The 24281-nt window shown below is 39.1% G+C and overlaps 1 protein-coding gene across 1 annotated transcript in view; it reads left to right on the forward strand.

The window, feature by feature from the left end:
- si:dkey-92j12.5 (multiple PDZ domain protein) overlaps nt 1-24281 on the forward strand; it is a 118168-nt gene that overhangs the window by 59756 nt on the left and 34131 nt on the right. The window contains exons 20-29 of the mRNA XM_057843319.1: nt 5638-5883; nt 9036-9200; nt 13894-14071; nt 15392-15502; nt 16566-16631; nt 16945-17016; nt 17477-17576; nt 18213-18421; nt 20303-20394; nt 20475-20602. Coding sequence (XP_057699302.1) covers nt 5638-5883; nt 9036-9200; nt 13894-14071; nt 15392-15502; nt 16566-16631; nt 16945-17016; nt 17477-17576; nt 18213-18421; nt 20303-20394; nt 20475-20602 — 1367 coding nt within the window. The remainder of the gene's footprint in view (nt 1-5637; nt 5884-9035; nt 9201-13893; nt 14072-15391; nt 15503-16565; nt 16632-16944; nt 17017-17476; nt 17577-18212; nt 18422-20302; nt 20395-20474; nt 20603-24281) is intronic.

Below are 24281 nucleotides of genomic sequence, written 5' to 3' on the forward strand. Positions count from 1 at the left end.
GGCGGTCTCAAAGTGTCCATTTCACCAACATCTGTGATCTGCCTTACTTCCATCATACTGTATATCCATGAGGTCTTTATGTACTTCCTAATGACAAGTGTGCGTCGACCTTGTACTCAAACAAAGCAGTTTCTTTTACTGTCATGTAGAGGACGAGCGGTGCACCATAAATTTAAATTTAAGTTCTTAAAGGGCAAGGGAACAAGCCTGCTTATTTGTGGGAAAGGGGTCACCTCAAAACACAAAATGCCGTCAGATTTTATCCCCCTGTATGTCTATCAAATTGCCAATTGCTGTATCAACTGAATGTCTGCCCAAACACACAAGATGAAAGTTTAGACCTGTGCTGGACACAACATAGGGTCTCCAGGGTGTTATTACATTTGGCTTTAGGCAAAAAGCAAGAAAACCTTGGAATTGTGGGCAGTTTTCAGTTAAACAGGCGTACATTTTACACATAGTTGGTCAGTTTGTGAGTAAATTGAGACAAGGGGGGTATTCTTTCATTAGATGGGGCTTTACAAGGCAAAGGCCCAGATAATAAAATTCAATGTACTTTTTTGAATGGCGTTTCTTCGGCGCGCCGCACAGCCCAAACCGTTTGACCGACTGTCACCGTTCAAATATCAATATGACCAAAATTTTCGCACAACGCATGGAATTTTTCGAATGACCCCCGCCCCCAATATTTTCCATTTGGTCGTAAACGCTGGGTAAAAAAAAAAAAAAAAAAAAAAGTTTTTCAAAATGTAACTAGTCCTACATTTTTTGACCGAATCGCATAATTTACACATTAAAAAAATTCCAGGACGGTAAGGGGCATAAAAGGCGTATACAGAATTTGCCAAAACTTTACGGTTTCTCTAAAATTTGCCCAAAACTGTCCCATTCATTTCTAATCGGATGCCATTGACAGTCATGTACATTCAAATTTCCCATTCATTTTCAATGGCAGAAAAACCTGCGTGGTTGTGATTTTTTTTTTTTTTTTTTTTTTTACCAAAAACCATTCCAGCCCTTTGATGGCGCCCAAGTAAGTCGATACCATTGACAGCCATGCAACATGACGTGTCCCTGAAATGTCCCCAAATCAACAGGAAGTGACCTTATATTAACAGAACGTGTCCCCGAAATGTCCCCAAATCAACAGGAAGTCACCTGATATTGTCCCTGAAATGTCCCCAAATAAGCAGGAAATGACCTGATAGCGACAGGATGTGTACCCCAAATGTCCACAAATAACCAGGAAGTGGCCTGATATCAACAGGACGTGTCCCCGAAATGTCTCCAAATCAACAAGAAATGACCTGATATTAACAGGACGTGTCCCTGAAATGTCTCCAAATCAACAGAAAGTCACCTGATATTGTCCCTGAAATGTCCCCAAATAAACAGGAAATGACTCGATAGCAACAGTATGTGTCCCCGAAATGTCCCCAAATAAACAGGAAATATGAATGTCCCCAAATAAACAGGAAATGACCTGGTAGCAACAGGATGTGTCACCCAAATGTCCCCAAATAAACAAAAAGTGGCCTGATATCAACAAAACATGTACCCGAAATGTCCTCACATCAACAAGAAGTGAATTAAGACGTGTCCCCGAAATGTCCCAAAATCAACAGGAAATGACCTGATATCAACAGGATGTGTCCCCGAAATGTCCCAAAATCAACAGGAAGTAATCTGATATGAACAGGACATGACCCCGAAATGTCCCCAAACTGAAATAAGGCGACCTGATATGAACTGGTGGTGTCCCCGAAATGTCTCCAAATTAACAGGAAGTGACCTGATATCAATACGAAGTGTCCCCGAAATGTCCCCAAATCAACAGAAAGTGACCTGATGTACCACAGCGAAGCCCCATTGTGATTTCGCCTGAAATTTCAGTTTCTAGTTATTCGAAACTTTTGAAATTAAACTTAATTATCTATGTTATAGTGTACAGTGATCCCTGACTTATTCCCATTTATGGGGACCAGACCCAAGTGCATAAAGTGAAAATCCGCATATATATATTAGGGCTGTCTAACGATTAAAATTTTTAATCGAGTTAATCACAGTTTAAAAATTGATTAATCGTAATTAATCGCAATTCAAACCATCTATAAAATATGCCATATTTTTCTGTAAATTATTGTCGGAATGGAAAGATAAGACACAAGCCAGATATACACATTCAACTTACTGTACATGAGTACTGTATTTGTTTATTATAACAATAAATCAACAAGATGGCATTAACATTAACATTCTGTTAAAGCGATCCATGGATAGCAAGACTTGTAGTTCTTAAAAGATAAATGTTAGTACAAGTTATAGAAATTTTATATTAAAACCCGTCTTAATGTTTTCATTTTAATAAAAGTTGCAAAATTTTCAATCAAAAAGCTCGCCATTGTTGATGTCAATATTTACACAATGCTCATTGTGCTGAAACCCATAAAATCAGTCGCACCCAAGTGCCAGCAGATGGCGACAAAACACCAAAAAACACAAGTAACAAGTTGACATGACACTGTGCTGTCATTTTAATCTGTTTGAGCGGGGCATGTGCGTTAATTGCGTCAAATATTTTAACATGATTAAATTGAAAAATTAATTACCGCCCGTTAACGCGATAATTTTGACAGCCCTAAATATATACCATTCAAAGATTTGAACTGTAGTGTATGTTTTATGACATTGTTGTTTGGCACAGTGCTGTGACATTTTTCTAATGCAAAATTGGTGCCTTGGCATTGTAAAAGGGAAATATTATATATATCAGTGTACATTTTATGAGATATTTGGTTTAGTTAATTGGCTAATTTGTTTTTCACCATGTGTTGAATTAGATCAGGCAATAAAATTTATTTTTGCAGTACTTGGGGCATATTTGTTACATATTTACTGGCAATAGCAGTTCTTGTGCTTCTGATTGAAAATGTCCCTCATCCCTATTGCACTGTTGCCCTGCAAAACACCCACTCACTCATTTCTTTCAATCTCCCTCACTCACGCTTGCTTGTACACACACGTGGAGCCTTTCAATGGTCTAACCTCCCAAAACTCCTTTTTGCTGCTATGAGAAAAATCTCTGAATAATTCATCTCTCATCTCACCTTGAACACTGCTCTTTGGAATAAAAGACCGTTTTAAATAGCAACACCATGGATGCACATGAAAGTTTTGCACACACACATGCTCACACTGCCTCCTCCTGACAGGACTGCAGAAAAACTTAGCAGGGAGTGGAAGCAGATGAGCCTTCCAGTAAGACAGACATGCAAGGGTGAGGGCTTGTCTCTATAAAAAGTGCCTCTGTTGAGACAAGCCAGGCTGTCCACATGGCTCAGTCACAACAGTTTAGTAGCCACATATTCAATCTGCCATCATGAGTGGAAGCAGGGATTTGGCTCATTCGGCCAATTTAAACAGCATGCTCACTGGCAGAAGGGAGGAAAATGGGAGTGAGCCTTTAATGTGTCCTTGACACTTTAGATAAATAACATAAAACATGTTTGTGAACAAGTAAAACTGTTGAGATTGTTATTACCACTATTACATAAGGTACATCATTCAAACTCATTGAGATCCAGTACCAGTACACCGCCGGTATTAGAGAGTCCTTAGCAAAAAATATATCTGCAATCGGCTTGTTCTTTGATGGAACCAAGGCAATAAGAATTTTTGGGGGAGGGACATCACACACACAAACACTTTCTTTTGCCATTTGTAATTACGTTTTACTGTCGTGTTTTCGATGTGGCGGAAAACACAGACAAGACTGAAAAAGCAGTTTCTGCTCTTGCAACCCTCCATAAAATAAACTGCTGTAGTTTAAGCCAAAAGAACTGTTGTGTTTGATAGAACAATATGTCTATATCAGGGGTGGGCAAACCAGTCCTCGAGGGCCGCAGTGGGTCCTGGTCTTTGTTCAAACTTATTCAGCACAGACAGTTTAGCCAATGAGGTATCATTGGAAACAAGAAGCACCTGATTGAAATCTACTGATTGCACTTGTAAAAAACCGGATTGGTGAAAAGCTGTCCTCATGATGGGTATGAATAAAAACCCGCACCCACTGCGGCCCTTTGTGGAATAGTTTGACCACCCCTCGTCTATATACTGCCAGAGCAGATTCATGGCGCACTAAGCCTCCGAACTATTTTTAATTTGTCCGTTTTACCCTGCAAACCCCCGTTTACAGACGTCGCACAACCGCTTTTGTTTTAACCTAGCCATAAAAAGAAGGTAAGTAATTATATTTATTATTCAAAATTCTGTCATTTTTAGCTTAGAATCATTAATTGATGTCTAAATTATAGTTAAAAAAAAACGACTTTAAAAAATTATTCACTCGCATATTTTAAACTTTTAAACGAATTACGTCACAATGAACAATTTCGCGTCTGTAAAAAAGTCACGCATTTCTTTTTTTTCTTTAAAAAAATTTTTTTTTTGCCAATTTATTTGTTGAAAAAAACATGTTTAATCTTGAAATGTCCAAACCCTCAGAAGATCAGCCTCTCAACATAAAAAACAACAAAAAATGTTTACTATAACATGAATTGAAAAGCCTTGTTACCCAAGAAAAGCACCTTATTGGTACTGGAGTGCTATTACAACACTGATATTTACCACAACGACTTAGAAATTATTTGCCCATGTAGGAATTCATCTGATATTACTTTACATCAAAAAAACTCTGAATTGTGTTTGCATACTTTCCTAAAATAAATGGTAGGTCGTAACGTCTACCGCTTGAATAAGGTGTGTCAGAAAAGTCCCTGAGGAAGTAATCCCATGCTTAATCGTTGATTTTAATTCCAAGGTTTGGTGTTACCAGTTTGGTCATGCAACAAATTCCCTTTCTATGTGAACACATCAACCAACTGTATATTAAGGCTGCAATAAATGATTATTTTGATGTTCAACTAATCACCGATCATCTCTTAGATAAGTCAACTGATCGGTTTATGTATACGACCAAATTTTAAATGAAGTATCGACGTTGTGTTCAGCATAAAAACAGAATACAGTGATTTGTAAAACATTTTCATTTTTTTTTACGCTTAATTGTATTTTTTTGTTACTGTCGCATTTTCCCCAATATGTTAGATGATAAATAATTGATCCAAACAAAAAACGATTGAAAAATAACGTTTAAAAGGGTAACTATATGAAAAAGAAAATCTCAACCACTCCTTGTTGTCTGCGATTTCTGCATCGCGACCCTTGTTATATCACCATGTTTTACCCATAAAATAAAATTTAAAAAATCTGGCTGTGGCCATTCACAGCTGTGTCTTGACACTCGGTGATACATGTCACATGGAGTTTTTGGATCGAAACAAGGTAAGTACGCAATAATATATGATTAAAATTGTGGCGTCTTTAATTCTGCTCTCGCCTCCAATTAGGGTTTTGCTGTTTTATTTATTTATTTTTTTTAATGCCTTCCTGTTCAAAATTTTTGTTCCCCCAGAAAATTGAGATTTTAAGCTTTCCAGTGATGTATCACACATGCATTTCGGACAATATTGAAAGTTGGCCAAATTGAGGGTCTCAGAGAGGCTGCTATGTACATTATCCATATATTGTATGGTCCTGCTTGTAACCGTCTTCTGTTTTCCTACCTTTCACTCCCAGTATAAATTATGTGCCAGCAAATCAGGTGGATGAGCACCGAACCCGACTGTGTTTGCCCCCGTTGGCATCCATCCTTGAAGACCCACCCTCCGCCCCCACGCCACCTACCCTGTCTTCAGATCATTTGTTGGCCAGATACTCTTCCCACTGTAAGGCTCCGTGTCCAGATCTGGCCCCAGGCAAAACATCCTTCCCATTAGAAGACACAGCCATAGTCTCTAGTGCGAGTCCTGCTCCAGACCCGAGGTAATGTAAGCTCCACAGCTCCCTGCCTATTATTCATGCTCACCTAATGCCGACCTAGTGCAAGATAAACCTGTCTCAGCTTTATGACTTTATTGGACCACAAGGCTGCTGTTCTATCATATATTGATATGTTTGCTGCAGAGAGACTATGAAATGTGCAGCTATACATTATGGGGAATGTAAATTCTATAATGTGTTCACCTTAGGAATTTATGAGTGTAACATATCACACATCTTCACTTTTCCAGCATCCTCACTAGTGCTAATGCTCTGAGTTATTATCTGACGCTTTAATTACCCCCTATCCATGAGTATGCTCGGTGACAGTCTCAAGTCCATATTTTCTCCTTTCCATCCTTTGTAGCTGGTGTGCATGTCTCTCTCTCTGTCTCGCTCTCTCTCGTTCTCTTTCCTTCTTACTCTCTCTGCCCTGCATTTTGAATCTCTTGAGTTATATTTAGCTGTTCGCTTATGGATCTCATTGCTGACTGTCAGCGAAAATGAATTGTTTCGCTTCTGTCTGTCCCCGCTTTCACTCTGTCTCCCTGACTTGTCCTCCCTCTCCATCCGACACCCACACCACCTTACCACCACCCCTGCCTCGTTCCCATTTTTCTCTGCAGCCTTTCTTCACTGCTTCCTTTCAATACTTTGTGTGTACGCTTTTTCTATCTGTTTTACGGGCTGACTCTCTCTGGCCCTCTCTCTCCTCATTTCCTCTCTCCTTCCGGCTTTTATCCTATCCTCACTTTCTTCCTTTTGCATGCTCCCCTCCTTTTCATTTTTATTGAAACTATTTGTTCTGCCTACTTCTATGTAAGCTAACTGGCTATAGGCTCATGGTTTGCAAATAGCAACACCATTACTCACCTCAAAATAGGCTCAATACACCCCTGCACCGTTAAATAAATAGCGGAAAAAATCGGTCTCACAGCCAAATGGTACTTCATTGTGACCTCGCTGGCTGAAAATTGAACCTAAAATACTTTGCCCATCAAAGGACTCGGTTTATGCTGCAGTGTCATTATTTTACATATTCTTTCTCCATTTATTAATAATACCCATGTGGACACTGATGGTATTGATTTTTGGGGGGGAAATGAAATCAACAGGAGAGTTTAGCTATTATTATACAATGATCCCTCGCTACTTCGCGCTTCAAACATTGCGCCCTCAGTCCATCGCGGATTTTTTTTTTCCCCAACTAAAAAAATAAATAAATAAATAAATGCAGGATTTTATAGAGATATCCCGTCTGATCGTGTACAGCCTCTCACTCACCCTCCTGAAGCGTTTCATTTTCACCAGGCAGTTGCAGCTTGTTAAAGTTAACGATGAATGACAAGGGAGCTGCTTTGAAGTTGCCAGATAACGACCTTTCAAAGGGCGACGTCTCGTTTAACTTGTTAAACATTGGCTGTAGTCACTGTGGCAACTCGTTGTGTTGTGTGCTGTTCTAAGCAGCATGAATTGAATAGAGAGGACTCCCTCAATGACGAAATTTAAAGTGCCTCTGACACAAAAAAGCATGTTTATTTCATAATACACACGGTATTTTATGCTCCTGAATGAAATGGACCACTTGGATGTGTGAAAAAGCGATCGATATATATTTATTCAATTTTTTTAATCCCACGTGACGTGTACGGGAGAAGGAGTCCTCTTCACTATACAGCCATACTATTGTATGAGAAGGACTAAGGATTCAGCGTATTCTGCGGTTTTATTTTTCGCATCACGCTAGCCAAACGGCTGCAGAAAAATCTTGCTGTGCGAAGGAGTGGCGTGTGAGCCTTTTTGGGGTTTCAAAAGGTTCCCATTCACCGGTGGATATTGGCCAAAACAAGCCCTACTACTGTCGGACCATGGGACTTACAAGGAAGTGAGTAAACATCGTCTTTTGTATTATGTCAAACACTGGGATCCTTTAAATATGTAGGTGGCCCCCTTTGCTGCTTCCCCGCAAACGAGCCCTCTACCCTTAGCAGGGAAACGATGAGCTCTAACTTGTTCGCCGCCGGGCTGGTTGCCGATCGGCGAAGACAATCGACAACCCAGTCGTCATGTGAAATGATCCGGGCTAGTTATGTGTGATTTTCCGCTTCGAAGACTTTGAAACATCACTCGGTTCGGATTAGCATGTCGGCTAGCTGTCACGCCTCTTGGTTTGTTTACATTCTCCGAAGCCGGGGAAGGGAAATGACATAAGCCCGACTTAGGTGGCATAAAATATCGTTCGTCGCGTTTTCCTCGTTCTGAAAAATTCCCACTCAATGGGCTGCATGCTAACGTGACTCCGCTGATGTCATCCACCTGTTGGGGACGCAAGAGCCTTATAATGGTAGGCATGGCTAACCGGCAGATTAAAAGACTAATTTCTCGTCGTCTGCGCTTTGTTAAATTGTTGTATATAGTCGAATCGTCTCAAAATATGATTCTAATTCACATAATAATGCTATTTAAGACTTTTTTTTCTCCTTTTTTATGCACTTTAATAAACAATTATACTTTAGGGAAAAAAGGGAAAAAATCATGTCTTATATGCATCTCTTTCCACTGCTAAATCTGAATGAATACATTAAACACATTTTTTTTTTTTTTTTATAATGTAAATAAGCTACACCTCTACTTCGCGGCTTTCTATTATCGAGGTCGATAAAACGAGGGATCCGTGTACTTGATTTCTGTCATTAAGATGTTTTTTGTTTTTGATTTGTTTTTTTGTTTGTTTGATTGTTGTTTTTAACCCCTTCAAACCTGCATTTTTTCTGCTGGGCAAAAAAAAATCTTATTTTTACTCTACTCAAACACCAGAACAGAGTGCAATATTTTCGTTGGGGATATTTCATGCTTTAATTGGTTATTTTTAATGTTAATGTGTTTTTGATGAGAAATGAACACTTTACGTTATCCTTTTTGAAGTTGCGTTTGGTCCGCCATTTTTTAAGGGCCATAGAGGGCTTGCCAAACGTTATTATTTAATTTCAATGGGTTAAGTTTCCTCCATTTATCTCCCAGAAGTGGCAATAGCAACTAAATTCAGTGTATTTATTGGTTTAGAGACACAAATGTGTCATGGCCTTTAGCAGCATACTTAGGTCTGAAGGGGTTAATTAACTTTTCACTCATAAATACAAGTATGTTCTTCTCAGTCGTCAGATTCTAAAAATTGACAAAAATGGGGAGGAAGAACCAAAAGATGGAGAGGAAAAGAAGGAGAATGGAGTTGAAAGTAAAATGCTGATAAAGTTGGATGAGAATCAAGAGGCAGAAGATCAATATTCTCGCACACCGGTTTCTTGGGATCAACCTAGAAGGTCAGTGTGATCCTACTTAATGTATCTTCCCGGTAACATGCGTTCTGAATGCAATACATTGTATTTCTTTGGTTATTTTTAATTTCATACAAATATCCCTCATGGCTTCTGTCCTTCGGAATGTTCATGTTATGTTCAAAGCACACTGCAGACTAACCACATTACTAACACCCATCTCAAGCTCTTCTTATGGTATTTATGACCGCATCCCACTTGGTTAAATCACATAAGCTGCACTGTTTGCAGAGACACTTTTGTTCGTCTCCCCTCGGCAGGTATGATATTCTATTGTTTTGGCTTAATCTGTAAGACTCAGCCTAAGGCAGCGAATACAGCAAGCTGAAGGAGAGGAAATAAATAGCGCTGGATTAATTCGCTTTCCTGTAAATGTTTACTGTACAGTTTCAAGCCAAGCAGGCCTCCATGAGGCAGGAAGGAGAAATGCATTCAAAGCATTACCTCACATACTGCATTCTTGAAATTTAGTATCGTCTTTTCACGGTCTGAAAAGCTTGTTTTTTTTTTGTTTTGTTTTGTTTTGTTTTTTTTAATTAAATTGCTTTAAAGGGATTTAAACAAATATTCATTTTCACCTTGAAGCTCTTACTGAAAACATGGCCCCTTTTGTTCCCCAAGCATTTATAGTGATGAATGCACAACAACAGGCAAAGACAATAGGTGTCCTTGTTTCATATGGACATTAAACAATTAGGAAATTTACTTTTAAATTTCTATTTTATGACACATGGTAATTAAGCTAGAGCACCTGAATATTAAAATGAATGTTATCCTTAAATGCACACAATACAAATCCCATTTAATTGCAATATGTGGTTCTTTAGCCCTTTAACACCGAACGTGTCGGCAGCGACGCGTTTACGCATATTGTCTTTGAAGTTTCGTCACGTTGTAATTATGTCAACCACGTGGCGCTGGTTGGTCTCATTTGAAAGTGCGGAAGTTGATGTCCACACCAGTTTTTATTTGAAGTCAATCGACCAAGAAAAACTGGAGATAATGTCATTTGAGTTTTATAGTTTTATTGCCCTCATAAATATATATTAAAACGCTGCATGGACCATGTATCTAGTGTATCTCCATATTTCCATCATTTCTTGTCCTTTTTCAAAACCGAAAGCAACACAAAAGACTGCATATCCCAAGAGCCGTTGTGATGTCAAGAAGGACGAACCAAATGTGATCATTTTTAATGAATTTCCGAGCGAGGCGCCAACTAATGAAAGGGAGGCATGCGAAGCAAGCAACGGCCGGTTGGTTTGAGCGAGGGACTTTGAAATGTGCAGAATGAATCCAAAACAACATTTAGCGCAAGCTAATGCATTATTTCACTGACTCAAGGAAGAAGATTAGCGGTATTTGTCGTTGTTTTCTTTGGATGAGTCAGCGTCTCGGCGAGTAGAAGTGACAGCAGCGCGCAAACGGCGAAAGAGTAGGCTGTGTGTCGTGACCTGGTCAAAAAGCTTTATTGAGTGCGCAAAATAAAAAATAAAATAAAAACTTTATTTGGCAGCATGCCTGAAAAATTTGAATTGAACTGAACTACTTGTCAATATTTTTAAAAATAATTTTTTTCAATGTTATATATTTTTTTTCCTCACTATAATCTTTTCCATTTCTATGTAGATGTGTGTTCGAGAAGCTTGATTGCATGTACAGTGCCTTGCAAAAGTATTCAGCCCCCTTGAATCTTGCAACCTTTCGCCACATTTCAGGCTTCAAACATAAAGATATGATATTTAATTTTTTTGTCAAGAATCAACAACAAGTGGGACACAATCGTGAAGTGGAACAACATTTATTGGATAATTTAAACTTTTTTAACAAATAAAAAACTGAAAAGTGGGGCGTGCAATATTATTCGGCCCCTTTGCTTTCAGTGCAGCAAACTCACTCCAGAAGTTCAGTGAGGATCTCTGAATGATCCAATGTTGTCCTAAATGACCGATGATGATAAATAGAATCCACCTGTGTGTAATCAAGTCTCCGTATAAATGCACCTGCTCTGTGATACTCTCAGGGTTCTGTTTAAAGTGCAGAGAGCATTATGAAAACCAAGGAACACACCAGGCAGGTCCGAGATACTGTTGTGGAGAAGTTTAAAGCCGGATTTGGATACAAAAAGATATCCCAAGCTTTAAACATCTCAAGGAGCACTGTGCAAGCCATCATATTGAAATGGAAGGAGCATCAGACCACTGCAAATCTACCAAGAACCGGCCGTCCTGCCAAACTTTCTTCTCAAACAAGGAGAAAACTGATCAGAGATGCAGCCAAGAGGCCCATGATCACTCTGGATGAACTGCAGAGATCTACAGCTGAGGTGGGAGAGTCTGTTCATAGGACAACAATCAGTCGTACACTGCACAAATCTGGCCTTTATGGAAGAGTGGCAAGAAGAAAGCCATTTCTCAAAGATATCCATAAAAAGTCTCGTTTAAAGTTTGCCACAAGCCACCTGGGAGACACACAAAACATGTGGAAGAAGGTGCTCTGGTCAGATGAAACCAAAATTGAACTTTTTGGCCACAATGCAAAACGATATGTTTGGCGTAAAAGCAACACAGCTCATCACCCTGAACACACCATCCCACACTGTCAAACATGGTGGTGGCACCATCATGGTTTGGGCCTGCTTTTCTTCAGCAGGGACAGGGAAGATGGTTAAAATTGACGGGAAGATGGATGCAGCCAAATACAGGAACATTCTGGAAGAAAACCTGTTGGTATCTGCACAAGACCTGAGACTGGGACGGAGATTTATCTTCCAACAGGACAATGATCCAAAACATAAAGCCAAATCTACAATGGAATGGTTAAAAAAAAAAACGTATCCAGGTGTTAGAATGGCCAAGTCAAAGTCCAGACCTGAATCCAATCGAGAATCTGTGGAAAGAGCTGAAGACTGCTGTTCACAAACACTCTCCATCCAACCTCACTGAGCTCGAGCTGTTTTGCAAGGAAGAATGGGCAAGAATGTCAGTCTCTCGATGTGCAAAATTGATAGAAACATACCCCAAGCGACTTGCAGCTGTAATTGGAGCAAAAGGTGGCGCTACAAAGTATTAACGCAAGGGGGCCGAATAATATTGCACGCCCCACTTTTCAGTTTTTTATTTGTTAAAAAAGTTGAAATCATCCAATAAATTTTGTTCCACTTCACGATTGTGTCCCACTTGTTGTTGATTCTTGACAAAAAATTAAAATTTTATATCTTTATGTTTGAAGCCTGAAATGTGGCGAAAGGTTGCAAGGTTCAAGGGGGCCGAATACTTTTGCAAGGCAATGTACGTATATGCTTTTGATAAAGTGATGGGAACAACGCCTTAAGGCCCAAGTACACCGCATGCGTGATCGTTGCGTTTGCGTTCCGACTCCGGCAAAAAATAGCGCCGGAGCCAATCCGTTCCCATTATATCCTATTGTTCAACGTATACCGGCCGCGTCAGTGCTCCGGCTTGACTGCGTACCACCTCCGGCGTGCCGCATGCCCGCCGGATGGTATAGGCTATTTTCTATTTTTGCCGGACACGCATCCGGCAAAATGGGCGGAGCTGGGCCTGGACGTAACAACCCAGGTGCCTAATCACGGTTTAAACACGAGCGAAGATGGATGATGAGCGCTTCATCATGGAGGTGGAAACCCACAAAATAATTTATGATGCAGCAGATCCTTTCAATAAGGACAATATAAAAAAGGAAGCTGCAAGGTGTCCTATTATGTGTGTTTTTCTGTCCCGATCTCATCATGATGCAGTCATGTCTGTCTCTTAATTCCAGATTAACTAAAATATAATGCAAAGAAAATATGTGCTCTCTCTCTGCTTCTCTGATGAATATAGACTCCGTGTGTTTTTCGTTGTTTTAAATGGCACACTATCGCGCGCGATCACGCGAGAGCTCACGGGGGAGGGGGGGGACGAGGTTGGCGGACCGCAGCCGTGCAGCACCCGGTATGATTTGCCTGTTTTTGACGGACTGCGTGGCACGCAGGCAACACTGAACCGGAACGCAAACGCAACGATCACGCATGCGGTGTACTTGGGCCTTAACTTCACAAAGAGATATCCTCCAAACCCTTTTTGTATATATATAATTTTTTTCTCACTATTTTGCACTGTATATAACCTGTTTTGACCATAGTATGTGTAAAGGCCAACAATGCCAAAATGACCATACCTGCTGTTTCTGTTGAATTGTCAAACATAAAACTATTCAATCTTATTTTTTTCTATTGAATGTTTATCCTAAAAAGTTGAATAAATATTATCAAGCTTCAAAACGGTTGGTCGAGCATGTTTGGCTGTCAATGGGACATCAACATTACAAATTTTGAAAAAAGATTATGGGATTTTTTTGTCTTTTTGGGTCCAAAATGTGGATTATAATTGGTCAGTTAAGAAAACAACAGTTTGGACATGAAGTTCTCCAGACATCCTCGGTTGATTTGTTGCTTTTAATGAGCAATCTTTGCAAGCTTTGCCTCTATAGTAAGTTTTACAAGCATCAATCAGTGCGTGTGGATTCAAAGTGATCTAGTTCTGTGCATTACACGTATTCTTCTTTTTGTGTGAAATTGATTCTTAGTATGTGTGCATTATTTGCACCGCATTATACTCTAAGTGGATTTGTTACTACACAATAATTATAACAGTATATGTCTACTGTGTCATAGTGTGCAGCTTACTCGAGCTCCAGGCCAGTCCCTGGGTATTAGCATTATGGGAGGCAAAGGAATGGGCCAAAGACTAAGTGGTGGAGAGATGATGAGGGGCATCTTCATCAAGCACATAAGCTCTGAAAGCCCGGCAGCACATAACAGCACTATCCAAGTCGGGGACAGAATTTTGGAGGTATGTTTTTAAACTTTTTATGTGTGAGCGAGGTGACATAAAAGCCGAGAGACAGACAGACACTGCAGTCATAATGAATAAAAAGGAGAAAATAGATACTAGGGAGTGGGACTGACACTGGGAATGTTTGCCAGTACGATACGGTTCGGCTTAGGAACATCTCCTACTAAGGGGCAGTTTACATGGCGACTCTGCGACACAAAGACTTATATGGGGTCGGCGAAGACAGAAGGCGAAGACGAAAAATTCTGAATCGTGGCTCCAAAGCGGAAGAATTCGATTGCGGGGGATTGAGGGGGGCTTTCTCTGCATGCATATCAAAGGCTCCCGCGGCGCGAGACCGCGTCGATAACGTCAGCACTCGTAAACGTCACATTGGGCGTGTGCAGCAATGCTACTAAACATTAAAAACAGCAAATATGGCGGAATGTCGGCTTTAATTTACTGTTTTAATAATATTTTAAAATTAAATATGTTGAATGTTTCCATTTTTGTGCCTTTTTGAACAAAAGAAAAATGCCATTGCTTCGAGTGGGCGGGCATATTTTTCCCGGGTTGAGGTGGGGTCAAAGTGCATCATTCGCTGTCACCTTGTAAATCTGCACTGCCCCCTAGGGCTTGGCATGAATACTACTTCGTTTTCATGCGGAATTGCGACACTGTTCGAATGGAGACAGGCCTATATAAATGCAAATTTGAAATTTCTCGTATTCTCGAAAAGTCACCATGTAAACGGCCCCTAAGGGTTGGACTCTCAACGCTTAAAAAAAATATGTGGTTAGCATGTCCGCCTCACAGTTCTGAGATCGAGGGTTCAATCCTAGCTCTGGCCTTCCTGTGTGGAGATTGCATGTTCTCCCCGTGCCTGCGTGGGTTTTCTCCGGGTATTCCGGCTACCTCTCACATGACAAAAACATGCGTGGTAGGCTGACGGAAGACTCATAATTGTGATGATGATCCGCACTTATTTCATCAGCCCTGATACTAAAAAATCTAAACTCGTGATCGATAGATTTAGATCCTAAGAATATACTCTGCCTAAAAATTTCCATTGTGATCGGTCCAGGAAAAAATATAGTGTAAGTAAACACCCCGCCCACCCCCCCAAAAAAAACAACAACAACAACATGAGCATCGACTTGACTTTTGGCCTATAATAATGAAAATAATAATAAATGTATTGTTTGTGTCAGTCAATAGTATCTTTCTGAAGGCACCTACAGTAAGCTCTTAGATGTACAGTAATTGAAACGCTAAATGTAAATGTATATTGGCTCAGTGTAATTGTTTGACACCAATGCTGTGAGTTCATGGCCAAAGGTTTGTGGTGTGGACCTGAGTGATGCCAGCCATGAGCAGGCGGTGGAGGCTATCCGCAGGGCAGGAGACTGTGTGGACCTGCTGGTTCAGTCCAGGCAGCAGCGAGCACAGGTAGACTGCAATTGAAGATTACAGCAAAATACCATACTGCTTGCTTCAGCATAATGTATTGTTTATGCTTTCAGCACACCAGACATGCATCACGTTGTCACATTGTAGCACCCCCTGAGGCTGTAGTTCATTCATTAATCATTAGTTTGTATTCCTATTCCTTACAATCATTTGTTTGTATCTTATTCATATTAAACCATCAACTCATTGGCTGCCATTGACGGTATTTGACGTCCAATACATTTTGACTGGGAGAGGCTGACGGCCACCAAAACACGAGCAGTCATAGCCAGTTCTCCCAAGTTAAATGAATTGGACGTCTATCCTTGTCATCGGAAGGTAGTGCTGCAACTATTGATCGATTAAATCGAGTAATTCGATTAGGAAAAAGATTCAAATTAAATTTTGCTGCTTTAAGTATTCGTTTAAATAAAGTGGCGTTGTCATGGTTTGTTTTGAAAGTGCATTTGGTTTTATTGATTTGGGTTATATCATATTCAACAGTGAATATTATATAACTCATTTCAGATTGCTGAGTCCAGCTGCTCCCTGTTAAGACCAACATAAGCTAAGTTTTTGTTTCATGTGTTTTAATGCATTCATAATTTAGTTTATAGGTAAGATTTGTCCGTTGTTTTTTTGTTGTTGTGGGATTATGTGTTTGAACCATTTGTCAAGAGCATTGTAAAAAAAAAAAAAAACTTAGCATTTCGTAGCATTTAAGCTAGCTGACTTTTGCTTCGTAAATTAGCCAATTGTTCTTTTTTTGTACTTAGATCTTTTATTTATTTATTTATTTATTACGTTTAAGGCTCACCTCAGTTATTTTAATTTTTGATGTCCCTTATCCGATTACTCGATTATTTGAACTAATTCATCGATTAATCGACTACTAAAATAATCGATAGTATTTCACTATGTGACATGTATCATGGCTGTAATTACATTTATCAACGGTATTTGTCTTTCTCTTCATCCTACTAAACCAACTCCATTTCCCCGTCACCTGCCCATCCATCCATCCGATATAGAGTAACCATTCTTGTGTATTCTTTTTCCAAAGTCTCCTATGCTGCCCAACCACGAAAGACCGACTCCAATCTTGCCATGCAACTCACACAGCAACCAGGTAAAAACCTGTTTGTCGACACTGTGATATTTAGCCTGTCTTTAGGATTTTATTGGAAAAAAGTTTGGAAAAGAGCTATTTCCAGTGTTCTTTAAAATTGTAGACTATAACTTTTGAAGGTAGTTGTGATGTAATGTTTGTCCTCCTACACTTCTGTTGGACTGTGGTGTATTGAGACTGCTGTGTATCCTGATGAGTCATCTACTCCTACATGGCATTTCTGACGAATGAGGATGCTTTGGAGGCATGTTGTTTTTTAATGGTGATGGTGCATTTAGAGCTTGCCTCTATGTGTCTCCTCACATGATCATAGGAATTGCAACACCTTCCCGGTCTGTTCCTTAGTATCTCCCCTACAAACCCATTCACTCCTACTCCATTTAAGGTTGGTACCTTGTTTTGTGTGTGCATTTTCAAGGATAAACAGGTTACTAAACAAAAGCAGGCCTTCATTAGCATTTGCACCAAGCCAATTTCCCGGAATTTTTTAATTAACATACATATTTGTGGATAGAGCCCTTGTTGTTCAAAGTCCTTACCTTGTTTGTTCGAACCCTTTGTTTTCACTCTTTGATGGAGATTCAAAACTGGCTAAAATAAACAGTGTGCTCTTTTGAAGTAAGTTTGCATGCATTTCTAAACGGTCTTCAAAAAGTGATGCATGATTTTGGTCATCTTTCATGTTATTTATATCCCTCGTATAAATAGCGCACATAATGCATCCTGGGCATCAGTTTTTCTCCCCCAAGCACGCCAACAGGCCTCAGGGGTAGTCCAACTCATGCCTCAAGGATTCCCTGAGGCATCTCCAACCTCCTGTTCAATAATGCAAAACCTCTCCCAAGGTACCTCAACAAGCTTCCAGTAGAGCAGGTCAGCGAAGCCCCGTGACTGCCAAGGCACCAAAGACTGCAGCCACTGAAGATCAGGAAAACATTGGCAGAAGTAAGCAGAGTTGGCAAAAATCTTTTTTTTAAAGATGCACATGTTTAAAACTTAACAGAGTTACATGATTTACAACAAAAGTATGAAAGTGTGGCCGTACTTCGCAACTGTAACAGCCTGTGCCCCTCTCGGGAACCTTCTACCCAATTTTGGGGTGTCTGTTGCACCATTTTCCCCCCCCAAATTTACAAATGTTTCAAGTAGCAACTCGTTTTTTAAAATATGCTGGGGTCAGTCCAAGTACAAAGCCATGACATGCGTCTCAGTAAAACCACAAATAAATTACTGTCCATTCTCGGATCTTGTATGTGATTTTAATGATGAAGTGCTACACGCATACACACATGCACATCTTTCACACACAAGCTACACACATTTGTCATCCTTGATATGTGCATTATGCATTGAACACAGTCATCTTTCAGCATTCTGACAGCACGTCTGACATCATCCCCTCCAGACAAATTGCTGCAACACACACCCACACAAGCACCTCTGGAGTGTGCCGCTTTAGCTCTACATGAAGTGTCACTCATTACCTCCAGCGTGCTATACTTTTTGAGGTTCACCATCATCTACTCTATTCATTGTCTAACAATCTCGTTTTTTTGTTAACACTTTCTCTCCACTGTTCAGAAAAGATGCTTCAGCGTTATGGCAGCCTGTCAGGAAAGCTCCATATGATTGAGTTGGAAAAGCGCACAGCAGAACATGGTTTGGGAATCCGTCTTGCAGGCAATAAGGATGGTTCCAGGGCACGAATGAGTGTCTATGTGGCGGCTATAGATCCTCAAGGACCTGCTGGCTTAGACGGGCGTATACGAGTGGGGGATGAACTACTGGAGGTATGGAGGACAGAGATAAAGGATGGTAGTGCAAATGAGAGGGGAAAAAATCTCTTATGTGGAACATTCCAGAATGCTGGTCAAAATCCGATTTTTTTTTTTTTTTTTTTTTGGATCTTCTGAAAGAATTAGTGGTGCTGACATTTACATCCTAATATGTTGAGGTTGTATATGATATGCAGGCATCTTATGGAAGGTCATGTATGTTCAAGTAAGGTTCAAACTAGGGTTGTTCCGATCATGGTTTTTTGCTCCGATCCCGATCGTTTTAGTTTGAGTATCTGCCGATCCCGATATTTCCCAATCCGATTGCTTTTTTTTTTTGCTCCTGATTCAATTCCAATCATTCTCGATAATTTTTCCCGATCATATACATTTTGACAGTGCATTAAGAAAAAAATGAATAAAACTTGGACGAATATATACATTCAACATACAGTACATAAGTACTGTATTTGTTTATTATGACAATAAATCCTCAAGATGGCATTTACATTATTAACATTCTTTCTGTGAGAGGGATCCACGGATAGAAAGACTTGTAGTTCTTAAAGGATAAATGTAACTTTGGATATTGTGACTAAATATTGCCATCTAGTGTATTTGTTGAGCTTTCAGTAAATGATACTGTAGCCATTTAACGTCTGCCCAAATGCATGATGGGAAGTGGAACCATGACTGTGCGCAGTGGTACCAATTGATATAGCTTCTCTGCGTTGGGAAATAATATAGGGTGTTAAGACAAAGATCAATTACTACCTTTCTTCCCCACATTGCTTCCCACGATATTTCTAATCGTAGGGAGAAGGATTGTTAGGCATTAGCCAATTAAAAAAAGGCTCCAAAGGCTGCCAAAATTCACTCTACTCATTTGACGCTGCCTTTTAGCTCTATATATAGGTAAAACGGCGCCATTACAGATTGAGCGTGACAATGCTTGAGTGGGTCGTGCAGAGCATGCGTTAATTGCGTTAAATATTTTAACGTAATAAATTTTTTAAAATTAATTACCGCCGTTAACGGGATAAATTTGATAACCCTACCTTAAACCTAAAGACTCTGGATGAGTGTAACATATTATGTCTGTAACGTTAAATACAATTAGAAAACGATTTAATAAAAAAAAATATATATATATATTAAAAAAAGGCATGTCTGATATTTTTTTGCTGATTCCGATACTTTGAAAATGACGTGATCGGACCCGATCGATCGGCATCTCTAGTCCAAATTATCGTGAAGTTTAAGACGAACCTTTTTCACGAAATATCAAATTTGTACGACCTTAAAGGGGAAGCTAAGAATATTAGCATGGGGTTTAATTAGTCTGTGGAGTTGATTTCAACAAATGAAATCAATGATGAAAATTTCAGACTCCTCCATGATTTCTAAGTAGGACGACTTGCAAAATAGGAGGGTGTTCAAATACTTATTTTCTGCACTGTATTTGACTATGTTAGATCTGTTCGTATCATTTTTTTAATTGGCATGCTAGGATGTGACCATTGATTCGCACTAGCCTAGCCACTCCAGAGCCTTGAAATTAATAACTAACTAACGAACTGCACGTAATTTGTTGAAATCAACTCCACCGACTAATCAAACCCCCGCTAACTCGAAGATTAATCCTAATGTCAAAAATTCTGAACTTCCAATTTAAGATGTGCCTAAGTGCAGGTTTCAAAGATAGCCCAAAATGGAAACACTCTTTCAACGATTGTTGCCATTTGCAATTTTTTGCAATGATTGATGGAAGAAGAGAGGTGGATTTTAGGAAAGAAATGACTGATAAGAAACAGGCGGAAGAGATGATACAGTAGATATCAGATTCATTACATGATGGATTGAATGTAATATACAACTGATTGTTCTTATTCATAGATCAATGGTCAGATATTGTATGGACGCAGTCACCAGAATGCCTCCACCATCATTGACAATGCTCCTTCTAAAGTCAAGATCATTCTCATCAGGTGATACCTTGCAACCCTTTTCTGAACCATACACAGAGTAGATCTCAATGACCAGATTAAATTGTATGTTGTTTCCACAGAAATAAATCAGCGGATGAATTGTCCCTTAGCTGCTCTTCAATGGAGAGAGGCGACACTCGAAGCAGCAAGACGGACTCTGGAGTTTATAAAGAAATTGCCATTGAAGAAAAGAATGTCATTCCTTCACAGGCATGGTGACTTTAGCATAGTCTTTTTTTTTTTTTTTGGGGGGGGGGGGGGTGAATACTTCAAGATCTCACATATCATGAAGAACAAGGCTTTTCATCCCCAAACACTAAGGGTAAAGGTGCCCTTGAGCAAGGCCCCTACACTTTACATTATTTTTACTGCCACAGACTTTTATATATGGAAATACTGTATGTGTTAAATGGAATGCAAAAATTTACTGCCACTGAAGAATACTTTTATCAAGTACGTTTTTCAGCAAGTAGGCACCAAAGAGATTTGTCCCCTTCTCATCTGTGAAATTCTAGTCTGTAAATAACTGCTGACAAACAAACACCAGTAGATCTTAGCCTAGCTTTAGGCACAATACACTCAAAAAATGTGTGCAGAATATTTATAGGACAAATATTACGCATGCCATAATTATGGGCAGAAAAATATGCATTTCATTGTGTAAATGATGAATGCTATTGAAAAAAAAGCGATTGATTAAATTTAAGTCATCTTCACTTACGTTTCAAATGAATGATTGCCGTATTGGCCCGAATATAAAGCGGCCCTGATTATAAGACGACCCCCTCTTTTTCAAGACTTAAGTTTGAAAAAAGACTTTTTAAACACCAAATTCATTTTTATACAGAAAATAATTACAGTACAACTGAAACAAATGATTATAACAATATATTTGAGAGAAAAAGCATGTTATTTTGCCTCATTCAAATCTTAGTATCTGAACATTTAAATATGTAAACTAAAGTGCAATCACATTCGTAAATGAATGGCCTCTGGTTTTTGAAACGTAAATAAACCAATCTATTGTGATAAAACAACAAAATTGCAATAACTGCATTAACCATCAAAATGAAGTCTAACTAACTATAGTCTTGAAACAAATCTGAATAAGGAAAACATTGCAATAAAATACTGCAAACTGGTTAAACTTGAGAGTAGCTGAGATCTGTCATGACAGAACATCACTTCAATGATATCTGGCGCCATCTAGTGTCGTGAATGGGTATAACGTCTAGACCGCAAATATAAGATGACCCCCTCTTTTTCAGTCTAATTTCAATGCAAAAAGCACCGTCTTATATTCGGGCCAATACGGTACTTTGCAAATCAAAACCCATTTGTCCGTCTCTAAAGCGTAAATATCATCAATGAATTCACTGCTCTGTTTGACGTTTCTTGTAGCTAAAATCTTGTGTTCTGGTATGTGTGGGCTTTCAGCAACATAAATGATATACACTTCTTAGTAGACAGTGTTAACTTATTAACCTCACAGTTTAAATGAATTGGATGCCAATCATTGTCAAATGCCAGTCAAGTATTTAATTTCATTGACTGTAAAGATTTGGATTTTACCAACATACCCCGTTAACATCATATTGTAACATAACCATCGTATGTATCGAAGTAGGCGTACAAGAAAGAGCTCAAGATTGTCTGATCATTGGCTGCCAGCACTGTTTTTAACCAGCTCCAAAGTGGTCACAAAAACTGTGCATACTCGTTCAAATTCTTAAAAGCCAGATTTTGTGAATTTATGGTCAAGTGTAATCATAGCAATAAAAGGGCATTTTAAATAACACATGACCATGATCCAGAACTCAATAACCTGGAGCTAAGTGGCTCCAACAGTCAGTAAAGAGGTGGCAGAAATGAGGATGTTGGCATTCTATTTAGGAGTGAGCAGGTTGGGTGGGATTAGAAATAAGATCCTCAGAGAGGTAGCCGAATTATTTGGGAACAAAGTTACAGACAGCAGATTTTGAATGTTTGGACACTTTCAACAAGAGAAAAAGTGAGTACGTTGACAGAAGAATGATTATGATGGAGCTGCCAGGCAAGAGAGCTCAAGGAACACATTAGAGAAGGTTGACAGAGTGCAGTTGATATTTAAAAGGACAATGCAACAAATAGTCTCACATGGAAACAGATCAAATGCTGTGTCAGCCCCGAAAGGGATAAGAAAAATGGGGGGAAAAAAGCTTGAAATTAAATTAAGTGACCCCCAGCAGATCCCAGGAGCAACATCTGAATCCTCAGTTCAAAAGAGTGCAGTATGTGGAATAGCTAAAATACAACCTTCAACCTTCAAATTCCCAGGCCCTTGGTAGAAGGCCCGAGCTTGAGGATGACCCAGATACCACCCCACGAGTATATGGCGGAAAACACTCAGGTGACTTGAAGTTCCGCTCTGAGATCTGAGATCCCCAATTTGGCCAAATTTCAAAATTGTCCTATATGCATGTATGATAGATACATCCTTGGAAAGGTTAAAATCTCAATTTTCTGGGGGAAGAAAAATTTTGATCAGGAGGGCATTTAAAAAAAAAAAGTTTTTAAACAGGAAAACCTTAACCTGAGGCGAGAGCACTCGAGAGGATAATTAAAGACGCCATGATTTTAATGAGATATTATCGCGTACTTACCTTGTTTCGATCCAAAAACTCCATGTAGCATGTATCATCGAGTGTCAAGAAACAGATGTAATGGCCACAGCCGGATTTTGGGGGGATATTATGGGTGAAACATGGCAATGTAACAAGGGTCGCGATGCAGAAATCGCAGACATCGAGGTGTGGTCGAGATGTTCTTTTTCATATATTTACCCTTTTAAATGTTTTTGCCCCCCAATTTTTCTTTGTTTGGATCGATTATTTATCATCTAACATTTCGGAGAAAATGCGACAGTAACAAAAAAAATACGATTAAACCATAGTTATGAAGTAGATATCCGTGATTTATTTACAGACACCATTTTTTTATCGTGACGTAATTTGTTTAAAAGTTTAAAAAATGCGAGTGAATAATTTTTAGTCGTTTTTTTTTTTTTAGACAAAATATTAGACATCAATTAATCACTCTAAGATAAAAATGACAGACATTTTCAATAATAAATATAATTACTTACCTTCTTTTATGGCTGGGTTGAGACAAAAGCGGTTGCACGACGGTTGCGCGACGTCTGTAAACGGGGATTTCCAGGGTAAAACGGACAAATTAAAAATAGTTCGGGGGCTTAATTCGCCATGAATCTGCCAGTGCAGCATATAGACATATTGTTCTATCAAACACAACAGTTCTTTTGACTTAAAATACAGCAGTTTATTTTAAGGAGGGATGCAAGAGCAGAAACTGCTTTTTCAGCCTTGTATGTGTTTTCCGCCATATGCTGTAGTATGTAGTTATTCACTTTGAAACAGTAAGTTGTAAATTACATTTTTAGTCTTAGTTGCACATATATTTATGTAAGTCATTATTTTTTAATGAAACTGGACAGAACAGTTACAACATCTATTGTTTTTTCTTTATTTAAATTAAGGTATGATCATTAATAATTCTATTGTAGAGCCTAGGGCTTTGAAGAAATATTGAAATGGGGATATATTGTGATATATAATATCCCAAAAGGTTATTGATATTCTCCTGCCAAGAATCGATATATCGTTGGGGCGCTTACAGGTCACCTTTTGTTCATTTTAGGGCATTTAGAGCTCACTTTCTGTTGAATTTGAGCCATTGCCTATTCATTGGGGGCGACTCTTGGTTCATTTACTGTTCTGTAACCCAAGATCAACAGGAAGTGACCCATTAATGCCTCAAAATCAACACAAAGTGACCAAAAATCAACAGCAAATGGCCTGAAATGCACTTCAATTAAACTAATTTGTTGC

Source organism: Corythoichthys intestinalis, chromosome 8 (assembly GCF_030265065.1).
Source record: "Corythoichthys intestinalis isolate RoL2023-P3 chromosome 8, ASM3026506v1, whole genome shotgun sequence".
Taxonomy (NCBI): Eukaryota; Metazoa; Chordata; class Actinopteri; order Syngnathiformes; family Syngnathidae; genus Corythoichthys; species Corythoichthys intestinalis.